Consider the following 17,004-nt stretch of genomic DNA (forward strand, 5'->3'; position numbering starts at 1 on the left):
TCATCTGTCAGTGCCTCTGTGGTTTTTCAGCCTCTGCTGGGCACTACTAGGTTTCCTGACTCACTCCACCTACGTATTGGTGCTCATTTAGAAACAACAGAATAGCAATTTTGTTTACATGAGACCAGAGCCCCAAAATCAAATGGACATCCAACTTATGACATCAAATTGGCAGTGCACTCGTCCCTTGCAATTTCTGTCACTTCAAATTATCCTTAAATACTCCACACTAATAGGTAGCAGCAATGCAAACAGACAAACCATTTTACCACCCCTATAGTTTTGGAAAATAATGGCTTGTTGATACTATCCATCATTAAGTTACCAGTACTCTTACAAAAAATAATCAAAATTCTATTATTTCCTTCAACTTCCTTGTGGTATCTAGCAGTAAGTCTTTCATCTTGCTTTCCCAATTTAAAAAAACTTAGTTATATAAAATTTCAAACAACCTTTCTTCTGTAATCTGAAAGTCTTAACAAAATTTCATGCATATTAAATATTGCCCGAATCAAATTGAAAGGATCCAGATGCAGCTCAACAGGTACTGAAAAAAATTGTGAAGTATATTCATAGTATTCAGAACAACCATAACTGTGTAGCTTGTAGATAAAATTCATTACCAGATTATCAGTGGATAAAATTAAGTGAATGACAACATAATTTTGTGCGTGGATTCTTATTGTTCTCTTTACCTTGTCTGGCAACAAAGCAACAACATCTCCTTGTTGTTTCTTAAAACTTCCAATAAGACAAGGAAAGCTTTTGCTCGAATTACTGTTGAAGGACTTTCTAATAAACGAGCAACTTTTGTGACAAATTCCTGCAAGAAAGGAAAAAAAATGCACTGAGAGAAAGTACTACAAATGTATGAAAACAATTTACAGATGCATAATGTTTTTTGCAAAATCGGTATATGTTTACAGTTAAAATAATCAACCTTACGCAGGCAATGGACATGGTGGCAACATAATTATACTATTGGTCTAGTAATCCACAGGCCTGGCCAAAAATCTGGAGACTTTCCAAAAGTGTAGTGTGAAAGTTAAAATCAGTTAATTTAGCACATCTGTAATGCAAAAGCAGAATCAATACTGACCATGTAACTTCCAAAATAGAATTTTAAAATACATTTTTGGGATTTTTCAAAGTTTCTATTGTTCTCATTCTTTTCTGAGATTCCGTTTTGGGGAATGATCGGAATTTACATTGTGGGCTGAGAGCTGGTCATAATTGGTACCGGGCTGTACTGTGTAACATGTACGGCCAGGCTTTTTATACTCACATTACCAAAAGCAGCAGCCTTAATACAACCAAATAAAACAAAGAACTGCAGATGCTGTAAATCTGAAATAAAAACAGAAAAATGCTGCAGAATTCAGCAGGTCTGGCAGCATCTGTGGAGAGAAAACAGTGTTAACATTTCTAATCCACTAGTCTGAAGAAAGGTTAGTGGAGTAATTTTTGTTTACATTTTTATAATACATTTTTAACCTAGTTTTGCGTGATGTGTGACTCAATGACACAGGACAGGAGCTAATATAAGGTTAATTTTATATTTACATCCATTGTTCTTCAAGAGGTTATCAGCAAATTCCATTTATGGTAGTCCAAATTATTATTATTTCCAGGTATTTGTACCAATATGAATTAACTTTTGAGAATGAGCCTTTTTACTTTCTTCTCTATATCAATTACCTTTCCTATATCAGATTTATCTTTAACCAACCTCTCAATGACTTCAGCTGGTGAAGACACTTCCAAGAAAGTTGGAGGTGCAGGTTTCCGATTAAGCCAACAAGGCAGTGGCAAAGACACCAACAAAGGCAACTATCAGCAGCACAATGTTGAAATTTCAGGTAGAAGCAGTGACAGATGGGTCAACTCCCTGAAGTAGCATGGAAATCAAACAGTCTTATTTTAATGTGTGTGGTCCCTGATAACTGACAGCCTGAAGAGGCCTGCTCTGTCCTCAAAGCTTCCACTACCTGTGAGAAAGTTGTCCACCTACTAGTGACAATCTGTCAGATTTGAGCATATTGTTCATGAAGTGGTCAATACGAAGTAAGAAATGGCATTTGTTCCCAAGTCAGGGGATACAATTCAATGCATTCAGCTCTCTCAAAGACCATTCTGAGGAATGTTCCAGCATGCTGCACAACAGAGTCTTGGAATGTTGACCAGTTCCCATGATTTCTCACGTAAGTTCCTAATTTCATCTGTTCCAAAATGGAAATGCTGACTGATGTTTTTACATATGCTGCAACTGCTCAGATTGCTTGATGTCTAAGGAGCTTTTCTTGTGGTCTCACCCCGAATATCATCAAAAACAAATTATATTTGTACAATGCCTTTAACAGAATGAAAGATCCCAAGGTGCTTCACAGTAATGTGATAAAATGAAGTATGATTCTGAGCCACATTAGGAGGTATTAGTTTAGAGGACCATAAACTTGGTTAAAGTTAGATTTTAAGCAGCATCTTAAAGAAGGGCATAAGGTGGAAAGTGCAGAGAGGTGTAAACATAGAAAATAGGAGCAATAATTCTGCTATTCTGGGAAACAAGTCTGGTGAGCCTTCACTACACTTCTTCTTTGATAATTATATCCTTTCTTGGGTTCTTGTATAAGGACAGTTTTTAAGAGCTTTGAGCCTAAGCAAGTGAAATCATAATGACCCATGATGATATGATTAAAATTGGGGATGCTCAAGAGACCTTGATTAGAGGAATGCAGAAATCTCACAGGACTGTGGAGCTGGTGTAAATTACATATATAGGGAGGAGCAAGTAAAGAATAGTGCTGAATCTCAGTTCTTGCAATTTCTCACAGCCTTGCAGGATGTCACCATTGCAAAATAACAGAGTGAAAAGCTTCACCCCAAGCTACAGGTGACAAGGATTTGGCTGCTTTGGCAGTAGTATAAGCCTCACTGATCGAAGATCTGTAATGATCAGTCCATTGCAGATTTTGACATTTCTCCCTTTTGAATCTGTTTCCCAATTCAGATTTTAGCTACATTTGAACATGTTGAATGCTATTTCCAATACTGCTTACAAAGCATGAGCAATTAAAAGACATTTTGTAAGTTGCAGGGCTCAAATATGAACAGCAAATGTTTGTAATTCTTAATTTTGAGAATACAGGTCTCATCAAATATTTGAAAAAAAAATGACTTGATTCATTAGAGAAGTGAATTTTAAGGCATACCTTTTTCTCAAGAATTTAAGTGCACGGGCTACAACATTAGATGTCTTACTTAAGGATGAATGAGAAGGATCACACCTGCCTATGAATTAAACAATCCACAACGGACTCCTTGGTATAAGTTCAAGCACAAATTTCAAGTGCACACACATTTCAGATGAAACCCTTTGCCTCTATCTTAGTAAATTTAATCTTTCATGGGATGTAGGTGTCACTGGCAAGCATTTGTTCCCCATATTTAACTGTCCTTGAACTGCAAGGTATGTTTGATTATTTCAGATGGACTCACATGGAAGCCATACAAAGTAAGAATGGGCAGGAGGCTGGAAGAACACAGCCAGTCAGGCAGCACCAGGCGGTGCAGAAGTCGGTGTTTTGGGCGTAACCCTTCTTCAGGACTGGGGGTCGGTGTGGGGAGCTGCAGATAAAAGGGGGAGGCAGGGGCAGAGTGGTGAAGTGGACGTAGGTGAAGGCTGGTAGAGGGTATGGCTTTGTTGGTCAATGGGGAGAATGAATCTGGTTGGGGACAGGGAGCAGGGAGGGGAGGAGAGGGACTGGGAAGGGAGTTGAGGGATGGAGAGGGAGGTTATTTGAAACTGGAGAACTCAAATGTTGACTCCTCTGGGCTGTAGGGTGCCCAGACAGAAGGTAAGATGATGTTCCTCCAATAGGAGCTGTGGTTTGTTTTAGCAATGGAGGAGGCCAAGGAAGGTCATGTTGGAAAGGGAGCGGTTGGGAAAATTGAAATGGGTGGTGACTGGGAGGTCCGGTTGGCTCCTGTGGACCCATGTGATCGTACGTTATAAGAAAATTGCACAATAACTGCACCATTTAAACTAATGGAGCCAGAACTGCACTATAGCCATTACAAGTAAGGAAAGTTTGCGTTCTACAAATATCGGTCAAAATTCTTCAATTGTGTTAAAGTCAATTCGCGTTGAAGGATCACATGTTATAGCAGAACTGATAGTAATTCAAATCTTCCATATGCGGCAACACCCAGGTAAATCTCTTCTGAACCCTCTCCAGCTTGAGAATATCCTTTGTTTAACTGGGCAACCAGAACTGGACACAGTCTTCCAGAAGAAGCCTCACCAATGTCCTGTACAACCGCAACGTAATATCCCAACTCCTATACTCAAAGCACTGAGACATGAAGGCAAGAGGTCAAATGCCTTTTTAACCACACTGTTTATATGTGATACAAATTTCAAAGAATTATGTACCTGCAATCCTAGATCCCTCTGTTGTACAACACTATCCGAGGCCCTACCAATAATTGTATAAACCCCACCCTTGTTTGTTGTATCAAAATGCAATATCTCGCATTTATTCAGAATGAATTCCATCTGCCATATTTCAGCCCATTGACCAATTTGATCAAGATCCCATTGTAATCTTAGAAATGGTTCTTCATTGTGTACAATGCCATCAATTTTGTTGTCCTCTGAAAACTTACTAACCATGCCTTTTATATTCCCACCCAAATCATTTATATAAATAACAAATAGAAGAGGACCCAGAACTGATTCCTGTGGAACATCACTGGTCAAAGGCCTCCAGTCTGAAAAGCAACCCTCCACCTTACTCTCGGTCTCTTGCCATTAAGCCAATTATGTATCCAATTGGCAAGCTCACCCTGTATACCATGTGACGTAGTTTTACTAATTAGTCTACCATCCTGAACCTTGTCAAAGGCTTTGCTAAAATCTAAATAAACAATATTACATAGGGACATAGCTAAACTGCAGAACTGGACTGAGAGGTGGCAAATGGAGTTTAATGTGGAAAAGTGTGAGGTGATTCATTTTGGAAGGAGCAACAGGAATAAAGAGTACTGGGCTAATGATAAGATTCTTGGCAGTGTAGCTGAGCAGAGAGATCTCTGTGTCCATGTACAGTACATAGATCCCCAAGTTGGTAGGGGTGGACAGCGTGTTAACTTTTATTGGTAGAGGGACTGAGTTCCAAAGACATAAGGTCATACTGCAGCTGTACAAAACTCTGGTGCAGCCGCATTTGGAGTATTGTGTACAGTCCTGATCACCACATAATAGGAAGGATGTGGAAGCTTTGGAAAGGATTTACAGGCAATTTATTAGGATGTTGCATGGTATGGAGGAAAGGTGTTATGAGGAAAGGCTAAGGAAATTGAGGCTGTTTTCATTCGAGAGAAGATTGAGAGGTGACTTAATTGAGACATATAAGATAGTCAGAGGGTTAGATAGGGTTGACAGTGACAGCGTTTTTCCTCAGATGGCGATGGCTAGCACGAGGGGATATGGCTTTAAATTGAGGGGTGATAGATATAGGACAGATGTCAGAGGTGGTTTCTTTACTCAGAGTAGTAGGAGCATGCTAACATTAAGGGCATTTAAATGGTCATTGAATAAACATATGGATGAAAATGGAATAGTGTAGGATAGATAGGCTTCAGATTGGTTCCACAGGTCGGTGCAACATTGAGGGCCAAAGGGCCTGTACTGCACTGTAATATTCTATGTTTTAACTCCTACTGCTATGCCATCAAAAACTCAATCATCTTTGTGAGACATGACTTTCCTCACAAAAAATCATGCTATCTCTAAACGTTCATAGATTCTATCTTTCATAATCACCTCTAATAATTTAACCACAACCGAAGTCAGACTCACAGGTCTAAAGATTCCCGGTTTCTCCTTACAACCTTTCTTAAACAAAGATACAACATTAGCCACCCTCCAGTCATCAGGCACCTCATCGACATTTATAGATGATGCAAATATTTTTGCAAGAGGCCTCATAATTTCCTCTCTTGCTTCCCACAACATTCTGAGATCAGGTCAGGTCCCAGAGACTAGATCAGGTTTCAGCGATTTATCCACTTTTATATTCTCTAGGACCTTCTGAAATTCCTCTTCTGTATTGTGAATGTGTTTTTAAAGCATCAAAGTTTATTTCTCTACATTCTCCAGAGTCCATTTCTTTCTCCACAGTAAAAACTGACACAAAATATTCATTTAGCATCTCTCCCATCTTCTGGGGTTCAACGCAAAGATGACCTCCTTGATCTTTAACTACCTCTCTGTTGTTATCCTCTTGCTCTTAATGTATTTGTAGAATCTCTTTGGATTATCCTTAACCTCAACTGCCAATGCTATCTCATATCCTCTCTTTACCTTCATGATTTCTCTGCTAAGAATGTCCCTACAGTCTTTATATTGAATAAGAGATTCAACTGGACCAAGTTATCTTTATCTAAAATAAGATTCGCTTTTATTCTTGACTCAAACCTCAATATCTTTAGTCATCCGTTGTTTCTAAATCTTGTTAGCCTTGCCTTTCACTCTAACAGGAACAAAATGCCTCTGAGCTCTTATCACATTCTTGAACGCCGACTTGTCAGAAGTCCTTTTACCTACAAACAGTCTAGTCCAAGCAACTTTTGAAAGTTCTTGTCCCATACCATTAAAATGTGCCTTCCTCCAATTAAAAACTTGAAATTTTGTGGAAACTTATCCAGTTCTATTACATTTTGGTGGACTGGAGTCATTAGCTTAAGGAATGAGTATAAGAGAAAAAAAATGTATAGAGTAATTTTAGGTAAAGTTAGGACAATGATCTAATCTGTGGTGTTTGTTTCTGTATATGAATGATCCAAACCTTTTCAGCACTGTGAATGCTGAGAGACGTTAACCTCCATATAGAAATACATGCCATTTACTCAATTGCTATCCACAACTCCATCTTTACAGATAGCAAAAGAAGTAATGAGATATGGGAAAAATAAGTTTCACACCCTTACTGTGAAAAATGAGCCCAATTTCAGGTCTGAAGATATTTCAAAAGCAGAAACAGTGAGATCAGGTCAACATGAACTGAACGAAATGAATCTTGTGCCCTACCTTTTCCTGCACCAGTCTTTGCAAGTGGACACCAGATGACAGCATAGCAATAAACATGGTCAACATGTACTGTTGAACACGGCTTATACCAGCTACCAGGGAATTCAGTACTGCTGTTAGGCCGACCTTGTCAATGACACTTTGAAAAGCACTCGCAGAATGGCGAGTAATCCTACATAATGCCTGTTGGGACCAAAGAAAAATTTTATACATATACTTTAATTAAACACCAAATATAAAGCATTGTACAATTTGGGCTGAAAAGTTTTCTGACTGTTTTTGAATTCCCATTCGTTTCACTTCAAATTTGCACTAGCTGATCGATTTGGAACAGTCCTTTAAAAAACAAGCACTATTTTATAATAAGGAATTAATTCAACAAGCAGACCAGGAGATCAGCTGGGATTTAAATATGTTTACTGCAGCTTTATTAAAATGCATTTCTTGAGTTAGTTCTATTTTGTTGGTATGTTACCCTTTTATCTTTGCTTTCTTAAAATTTGTGCAAACATCAGTCAGAGAAGTAAAGCCCACGGTCACAATCAATACTGTTTATTAGCTGAACGGTTTGTGCGCAGAGAGATGGAGCGATGGGAAAAGATGTGAACATGCTACAGCAGTTTAGCCAAGAATGAAAATTTGTCACCTGGGAACTGGGTTGTGTGGATAACTGCCCTTACATTTTTGGGCTCAAATCCAGATTATATCGATTGCGAGCAAGATCTGTCACTGTTTTGACTACAAAGATCCTATTTTGAGTTAGTTTAAATCGATTCAATCTGGTTCCCATTGGAAATGAGCTTGGATTACATTTGACGATGAATAGTCAGAAAATGGTGCACAAACATTGCCTGTAATTTCGCGATCTTACTCTGAACAGGAGAGTAATGTATTAATAGGAAAATTACAGTGGTTCTGAAGCTAAGATACATTAATGGGCCACAGTTGGGATGCTATATATGGAGAGTGTGTTGCTGGAAAAGCACAGCAGGTCAGGCAGCATCCAAGAAGCAGGAAAATCGTCATTTCAGGCATAAGCCCTTCATCAGGAGAAAGTTGAATGCAGACAATGGCTAACCAAGATTTTGTGGAGGAGGGACATTGGAGGGTGATGCAGAATGACCAACTAGCATCTTAAAAAATAATTGGAGAAATATAAGGGTATGGGGAAATATCAGAGATTTGTTTGTTGGCTCATAACCTTGTTAGATGCAAGTGCTGGCTAGAGATTAAGCTAAAGCATCACACTCCACATTTTCTGATATCAATTCTAATGAGGCACTGGGCCTGCAGCAAAGGCTCACAAAAATATTTTAAGTACACAACTGAAACTGGGATTTAAACCTCCTGTTTTTCAATCAAGACAAACAAACTTAAATAATAATAACATTTAACCACTAACCTAGGGACATTTTGATAGTAGCAGTTAAGCTTAAAGAAGTATAGAAGTGGACTTGATTTGAGAGAGTGATATAACTGCATGATGTTGGACCACTGAAGTGCTGCACTTGGTTGAATCATTCACTTTATAGGGGTATCACTAATAACTTTGCTGGTGCTGGGAATCATCAAGTTAAGAGGAGTGACTTTCCAACAATATGGAAGAAAGAAAAACCTGACAAAGAGAGTCAAGCTGGCTCTCCTGTCAGATGAGAAAGTTGTACAGCAAAAACTGTGGAAGTTAGACATCTTTTTTGTTTTTTCAGATATGGCTGATATTTTGGCCAGTACAGAATAAACTGGATAAAAGGAAATTTTGAGGGTTCCTACCTCAAAAGAAAATGAATTTGATTTAAGTGCTTGCATTATTAAAAAGAAATCCATACATACACAACTGCATAGTAATAAATTAAGTTCATATTCATAGTTTACCGAAATAGTTGTCACCCGCAGAGAGTCCATGGTTGAATGTGTAAACAAGAACCAAAGCAACAGACCAATTTCTCCAGTAATGAATCCTTGAGCAGGAGATGAATTAGTGGTACAGACATTTTCCACAATCTTTGCGGCTAAATGATTAGTAACAGGATCTCCCTATAAAGAATAAACACATTGGAAATGAATGCAGTGACCCTTTTGGAGTCATTTCAAATTTGTAAAGATAGGACAATCAAGGTGGTGGTATACAGAAGATATGTTGTATGCTTATTTTAATTGTGATTGTTGAGTCATGGTGTGCTACCACCAATTATTTTCACAATAGCAAAAAAGCATCCTGTTCAGAGTAGCTTGGTTAGGCCTGGGTGGCCCTGCAGCACTTTGGCAATGACGAGTATACCTAACATCTTTTGCTGCAACTTTTTTTTTCATTAAACATGTTGCATCAGAGGCCATGTCGTGCTCAATTACTGTGGTAGTGTGGTGAGCAGTCATCAAATAAAACTCATGACAACATGTTCAGTATTCACGGGATTTCAGCTCATCAAGGAAACTTCAACAGAAAGCTGGTGGGAGGAACACAGTAAAATAAATCCCTTATGGTGCCACCAAATTTAAAAGGATTAAAGTGCATTTTTTCTCACAAAGAAAGACTATAATGTTAGAATAGGGCCAATTTAAAGAAGCACTGGCAGTTCCCTGTATCACGATGATATAAAATTTAATCAAAACACATTGCAAATAAATCTATTAAGAAAGTGATTTTTTTATTTTGTTCACAAAGTCTTGCTATTTCTGATCATAGCTCATTGACTAAGTGTCCCTTGAGGCTGTAAGTCTTGAAGCATTGCAATATAGCCCCAAGCACTGGTTCTGTTTTTAGAAGCTCAGTATTGGTATGATAACAAGCTGCATCAGATAAGGAGCCAAGTATATGGAGTACAATAGGGATAAACAAGCTGATCTTATAAATTACTTTACTGAAAATGTCTGAGTGAAATATTATAGGGCTTATAGGTGGTTTGGGATGCTGAGGCAGATTTATAATATTGAGAAGTTAATATTGGCAATCAAAGCTATTCTGCTTGGCATCAGCTAAAACTTTGCACACTGATTGTTATCTGACTACTATCCTTGGCTATTTTTGTAGACTGTATCATTTAGTGCATAAACTCAGACATAACTGTTCCAAAACTGTGCATCACATCTCACATAGAAAGAACAAAGAATATTACAGCACAGGACATGCCCTTCGCACACACCCCCCCACTGCCCCCCCAAGCCTACGCCGATTCATACCCTCTATCTAAATCTGGTACCTATTTTCTAAGGATCTGTATCCCTTTGCTCCCTGCCCATTCATATATCTGTCTAGATACATCTTAAATGACGCTATCATTCCTGCCCCTACCACCTCCGTTGGCAATGCATTCCAGGCATCCACCACCCTCTGCATGAAGAACTTTCCCCAAATATATCCCCTAAACATTTCCCCTCTCACTTTGAACTCGTGACCCCTAGTAATCGAGTCCTCCACTCTGGGCAAAGGTTTCTTGCTATCCACTCTATGATTTTGTAGGCCTCAAACATGTCTCCCCTCAACCTCCTTCTTTCCAATGAAAATAATCCTAACCTACTCAACCTCTCCTCATAGCTAACAGCCTCCATACCAGGCAACATCCTGGTGAACCTCCTCTGCAACCTCTCTATAGCATCCACATCCCTTTGGTAATGTGTTACCAGAACCGTAAACAGTAATCCAAATGTGGTCGAACCAAAGTCTTATACAACTGTAACATGACCTGCCAAATCTTGTACTCAATACCCCATCCGATGAAGGAAAGCATGCTGTATGTCTTCTTGACCACTCTACTGACTTGCATTGCCACCTTCGGAGAACAATGGACCTGAACACCCAGATCTCTCTGAATATAAACTTCCCCAGGACTTTTCCATTTACTGTATAGTTCGCTCTTGAATTGCACCTTCAAAAATGCATCACATCAGATTTACACAGAACATAGAACAATACAGCGCTGAACAGATCATTTGGCCTTCGATGTTGCGCAGACCTGTGAACTAATCTAAGCCCATCCCCCTACACTATCCCACCATCATCCATGTGTTATCCAAGGATTGTTTAAATCTCCCTAACATGGCCGAGTCAACTACACAGGCAGGCAGGGCATTCCATACCCTTACCACTCTCTGAGTAAAGAAACTGCCTCTAACATCTGTCTTAAATCTATCACCCCTCAATTTGCAGCTATATCCCCTCGTACAAGCTCACATTATCATTCTAGGTAAAAGACTTTCACTGTCTGTCCTATCTAATCCTCTGATCATCTTGTGTGTCTCTATCAAATCTCTTCTTAGCCTTCCTCTTTCAAATGAGAACAGACAAGTCTCTCAGCCTTTCCTCATAAAACCTTCCCTCCAGATGAGGCAACATCCTGGTAAATCTCCTCTGCACCTTTTCCAATGCTTCCACATCCTTCCTGTAATGGGGCGACCAGAACTGTACACAATATGCCAAGTATGGCTGCACTAATATCTTGTATAGTTGCAGCATGACGATACAGCTCCGGAACTCAATCCCTCTACCAATAAAACCTAACATGCCGCATGCCTTCTTAACAGCACTATCAACCTGGGTGGCAACTTTCAGGGCTCCAAGATACCTCTGCTCATCCACACTACTAAGAATCTTTCCATTGACCCAGTAGTCTGCCTTCCTGTTATTCTTCACAAAGTGAATCACCTCACATTTATCTGCAATGAACTCAGTTTGAACTCCATCTGCCATTTCTTTGTCCAACTCTCCAACCTATCTATATTCTGCTGTATTCTCTGACAGTCCCCTTCACTATCCGCTATTCCACCAATCTTATTGTCATCTGTAAACTTGCTAATGAGACACCCTACACCTTCCTCCAAATCATTTATGTATATTACAAACAGAGGTCCCAGCACGGATCCCTGTGGGACACCACTGGTCACAGGTCTCCATTTTGAGAAGCTCCCTTCCACTACTACTACTCTGTCTCCTGTTGCCCAACCTACCTTAGGAACCTTATCAAACGCCTTACTAAAGTCCATGTAAATGACATCTACACCCCTTCTCTCATCAATCAACTTTGTCACCTCTTCAAAGAACTCTATTAAGTTTGTAACACATGACGTTCCCTGCGCATCCTAGCTATATCGACAATTTTTGTTTGTCTGCTCATAGCCTCGTGCTTCATATCACTGAAAAGCTAATCAATTCCTTTAGACATTTTTAGGTCCAACTTCTTTATTGTTAATTGGAACAGCAGCCAACCATTTTGCTCATGCAAACTGTTCTGCCACTTAAACTCACTTTAAACACCCAAATAAGTTTAGAAATTACTTGTGACACCAGTTGATTTTGCATCATTTGTCTTCTCAAGTAAAGCTTTCCACATTTACTTGAAAATAGTTCATCCTATCTTTATTTTCAACCAAACAACCAGAAGTTCTAAAATTACAATCAATCATTCTGGGTTCACTACTCAAGGCCAGACTCGTTCCCCTCACTTGTCAATTTCCTTCACTGTTTCAAACACCTCAGTCATATCGTCCCTTTATCTCTTCATCTTCAGGTAACGATAATCAAATTTACCCAGTTTCTGTTCATAATTTTTCCTCTTTATCTTAGCTACTATCCCATTGAATCATTAAGCAGATTGGTCGTAGCAAATCAGATTTCATTAATACTCCGTATAATTTCAGTCATATCTTCTTGCATTTATATTCTGTATCTCATAATATGATGATCAGAATGCATTGCCGTTGTTTTAAAACAAAATTGCTAATTTGTCCTGAAGAAAAGTTGGCTTGAAATTATATGGATTGACTTTTAAATTTCTTTATTCATCGACAACCTCTGTGCTAGAGAATTAAACTTTTGAATTGCACTTCCATTCTTCAGTCCAAAGTGCACTACTTTATATTTTGTTACTTAAGAATAATTATTTAATTATGTTGACACCTTCATTCTGTTTATCTGTTTAGTACTGGCTGTTTGATACACCTTATCGAAAGAATGAGACAAAGGAATAAACAAAGTTTATAAGTCAGTGATATTTTTTTCCCTCACAGTTCATCAGAAATCTTAGCTTAGTACATAATCAAAGTGGAATCTACTCCCTCCTGTTCACAAATTAGGAAATTAAATATCATGACATGGCGGGAAGCCAATCATGTCATGTTACATTGAATTTTACAGCAGAATCAGGACATTCAACACAACAGTTCTGTGCCAATGCATAAAGTTGCCATAGTCCCAGAGGCCATAGGGTTATTTTCTCGCTGTGCTGGTGCAAATGTTCTCCAGAAATCTCACTGCACCTTACTTTAACTTAAACTTTCAATCCATCTATTTATTTGTTCTTCATCTACCTATCTAACTTCCCATTAAAAATATCTATCCCACTTGCCTCAACAATTCCAGTTGGTCTGGAATCCACAATGGCACTATATTGTTCAGTCAAAGAATTCCTGCCAAACTTCTCTTTGGGGGTTTATTATTAACTAACTTATTTATTTCCCTAATTTTAGGCCCTGCCCACAAGTAGAAACAATTTCTCTACAAGTTCTGCGATTCATCAGCAATTTCAAAATTGGATTGAAGCTCAAAGATTTTAACAACAAAAGATGCCAAAACATCAGTAAGTCCAAATTTGCACTGATACTAGTAATATTTTCAGTAGACAAAGTTAAACAAAGTTAAACCAACCCCCAAGGCTCCTAGCCTCATTCCTGATAACGGGTTTTTGTCAGAAATGTTGATTTTCCTGCTTCTCTGATGCTGCCTGACCCGCCGTGCTTTTCCAGCACCACACTCTTGACTCTGATCACCAGCATCTGCAGTACTCACCTTCGCCTAGCCAACGTTAGATCAACAACAAATCCTTAGCCAGAGTGAAAAACAACATTCCAACATTACATAAAATTGACGGTTTTATTTGCACCCAGACTTTAGTGAATTAAATCCAGGTTAATGGGAGCTAGTGGCTGAAAATCAATGTTAAAGTAATTTTGGTCCACTATCTCAAAGTTGACAGAATATGTTGCCTGCATTTCACTTAATGGTCAGACAGGGATTGCTAATCGCCAGATTAATAATATAGAGAGGACATTGCTTATCTGAATCATTCATATTGCCTTGGCAGACATTGTTGGTATTGTTTCTAAGATGAGAAGTTAAAAAGTAAAATTTCCATTTTCATTATTCCAATTCTAAATCTCTTCAGCACATGTAATACTGAGGCAAGATAATGTCAAACACTGTGGAGCTCAAATAATATTCAGCAAATTGTGGTGATTAGTCTTTATGAAACTTTACACATTTGAGATACAACTGAAATTACGCATACGAAGTGTGGTTCAAAGTCAGTCAAATACAGAGCAAAAAGCACCAATGGGTATAGGCTCCAACCTCTGGAAGTTCCTCCCAAAACCTTTTCATTTCCTATTTTAAAATACCCTTAAAAACTACGCCTTTGACCATGCTTTTGGTCATCTGTTCTAATATTATCTGATGTGGCTCACTGCCTGATTATCTTTATAGATTTGAAGTGAAACGCGTTAGAACTTTGTTTTTTTTACACTAAAGACACAACAAAACTCCAAATTGTTGCTGTTTTTGAGGTTTGATCATTGGCTTGTGGAGAATGAGCTGATCTCACCCAGAGTGCCAAATGAATGATGCACTTGATCTTCATGCCCCTTAGTCTCCTGTGATACTAATGATGGCTAAATAAAATAATTATTTTTTAGATGGACATTGATGAAATACTGGAAGGCTCTCTCCACTTGCAAAACATACTTGAGCACGACACAATGGGGGTGGGGGGGATAGAGTGGAGAAAACTAAATTGGGAAAATAACAGGGCAGAAGTGTGATCTAATGTTATTATTCCTGCATATGTCACCTTGAATTGACAGGCTACCAATTAGCACAAATAGCGTCATTAATAATTAAAATTTGAATACCCTGTGGACGTCAGTCATATTCTTTGCGCTAGTGAGAAACCCCACAATTTTATAAGCACTGTTGGTTTCATAGCATTAAGAACAAATTTATCCATCAACAATAATGATTGAAGAGATCTACAATATTAAAAATAGGACTTGCGCTGTAAATTTCACTTCAGTGAACAGTCAGCAGGTGAGACAGCTGGGCAGTGAGTGGGTTTCAATACCCAAAACAACTTCTCTGTTCTCCACAGCGGCTGCCTGATTTACAAAGTGTTTCCAATGCATTTTTTTGTTTCAGATTTCCAGCATCTGACTTTTTGTTCACTCCAGTGAAGCTGATTTTAAGACTCATCATAATAATATATCATTTGATAATATAGTAATAGAGAGCGAGGATAAAGGAGCTCCATTCATATGCAACAGTGGAAGTCAGCTCAAATGCATGCATTTTTAATCTGCCATCTGTAATGTCTGTTCATTGTGCCTATTGAGGAAAATGGGATGATTAACCATTAAGTAGAAAACTGAAAGACCTAACCTTTAACACTACTAACAGATGCTGTCAGTTTAGTTAATTGTGAACTGAAATGTGACTGGATAAAACTTTTATGTAGACAGCACAGCAGGAGCTTTAAAAAAAACTCATCACCTTAAATCCACTGCAGAAATGTAATAGGATGCTGCCATAATTAGCACACAGGGGAACACTGCCAATGTGGTATTAATAAAGAACAGTTCGCTTCATTATATTGCCTTCTCCATTTAACTGCATATCTGGTAAGGGTACATTAAGGCTATATGTATTTCAAAAGCCAATTTATTTTCTTATTTGCTTCTGTGGAATCCTGTTCCATTAAATGCTTGGCTTAAACACTCTATATGTATATACTTAAGTATTTTATCACTGGTATAATTTACCTTTCTTTCATGGACTCACTAATTTTATTTGCATCTATTACATTTAGAACCGATTAGTATTCAATAATTATTTTTTAACAATTAATTATAAATCTGAACCTTACCCATCATACTGTGGTAATAATTATGGTTTGTCTTCTGGCCCATTTTTCAGCAGGATTGTAGCCAGGCCAAAATTTTTAAAAACTTGCTGACATAAGTACTCAGAGGCCAGTATCCCATCACCGAGTCATCCTTTACTTACATGTGAAAAGTCCCTGACACTGATCCAGCTTCCTCAGAGCCAACACTGAATGAATAGAACCTCTGACATTCCTGTTTACATCTGTCATCCAGGACTCCCTAACTGGACCAGATTAACAGCCCCAATCAGGAAACTCATATTCGATGAGGTCTACTTGGCTGGCATCATTACAATCATTACAATCACTACTTCCACTACATTCCCCTGCCCCACCCAGGTCCAAGGACATAGGCCAGTCTTTTTTATTTTGGAACTCCACTTGGGGAGTTTTAGCACTGAGTCAGGTTTCTCCAACTCTGCCTCTGAGAAGGGTGGCATGTAATGCACAGTACCTTGCCTCTTGCACCCAGAGTGTCTTGGACTAAATTTATTCTCTTCTTCAGGTGGCAAAGGCATTGAGCGGTGACATCTTCTGTGTTCATCTCAAATTCCGAGGGACCTTCAATGCTTGATGGGGAGAGAGAACCCATAAGTTCCAGAACTGTTAGAAGGCTGTCGAGGAGCCAGGCACGTTTTTCTCCTGTACCATTTGAGTGTTCGCAGCTTTCAGATGGTCCACATCCTTGTTCAGGACATTCGCACCTATCCAAACTTTATTATTCACTGAGCCTGACCTTGCATTGACCATGCCTCTTACCCATGCAGAACCATTCCCTGGTTCCTACACCAAATATCATCACCTGAAGAAAACTGTCTCTCTTGCTTAGCTGAATCTTGAGTCCAGTATTGGCGCCCTGATGCCATTTCACCCTACATTCCAGGTCCAGGAAGATCAGATTTAACATGGTGTGGAGCCTTCTCCCCATCAGGAATTCTGCTGGAGCTATCCCTGTAGTTGTATGAGGGTTGGTGCTGTAATCAAATCGGAACT

At 38.8% G+C, this 17,004-nt stretch overlaps 1 protein-coding gene across 5 annotated transcripts in view; it reads right to left on the minus strand.

Annotated features, from left to right (window-relative positions):
• The window catches only part of ulk4 (unc-51 like kinase 4), a 495,283-nt gene that overhangs the window by 327,984 nt on the left and 150,295 nt on the right, over positions 1-17,004 (minus strand). For all 5 annotated transcript variants that reach the window (XM_072560398.1, XM_072560394.1, XM_072560397.1 and 2 more), the window contains 3 exons: positions 8,963-9,124; positions 7,091-7,273; positions 696-823 (listed from right to left, as the gene is read on the minus strand). In XM_072560398.1, the coding sequence (XP_072416499.1) occupies positions 696-823; positions 7,091-7,273; positions 8,963-9,124 (473 nt within the window). The remainder of the gene's footprint in view (positions 1-695; positions 824-7,090; positions 7,274-8,962; positions 9,125-17,004) is intronic.

The sequence above is a fragment of the Chiloscyllium punctatum genome, chromosome 41, assembly GCF_047496795.1.
Source record: "Chiloscyllium punctatum isolate Juve2018m chromosome 41, sChiPun1.3, whole genome shotgun sequence".
NCBI lineage: Eukaryota > Metazoa > Chordata > Chondrichthyes > Orectolobiformes > Hemiscylliidae > Chiloscyllium > Chiloscyllium punctatum.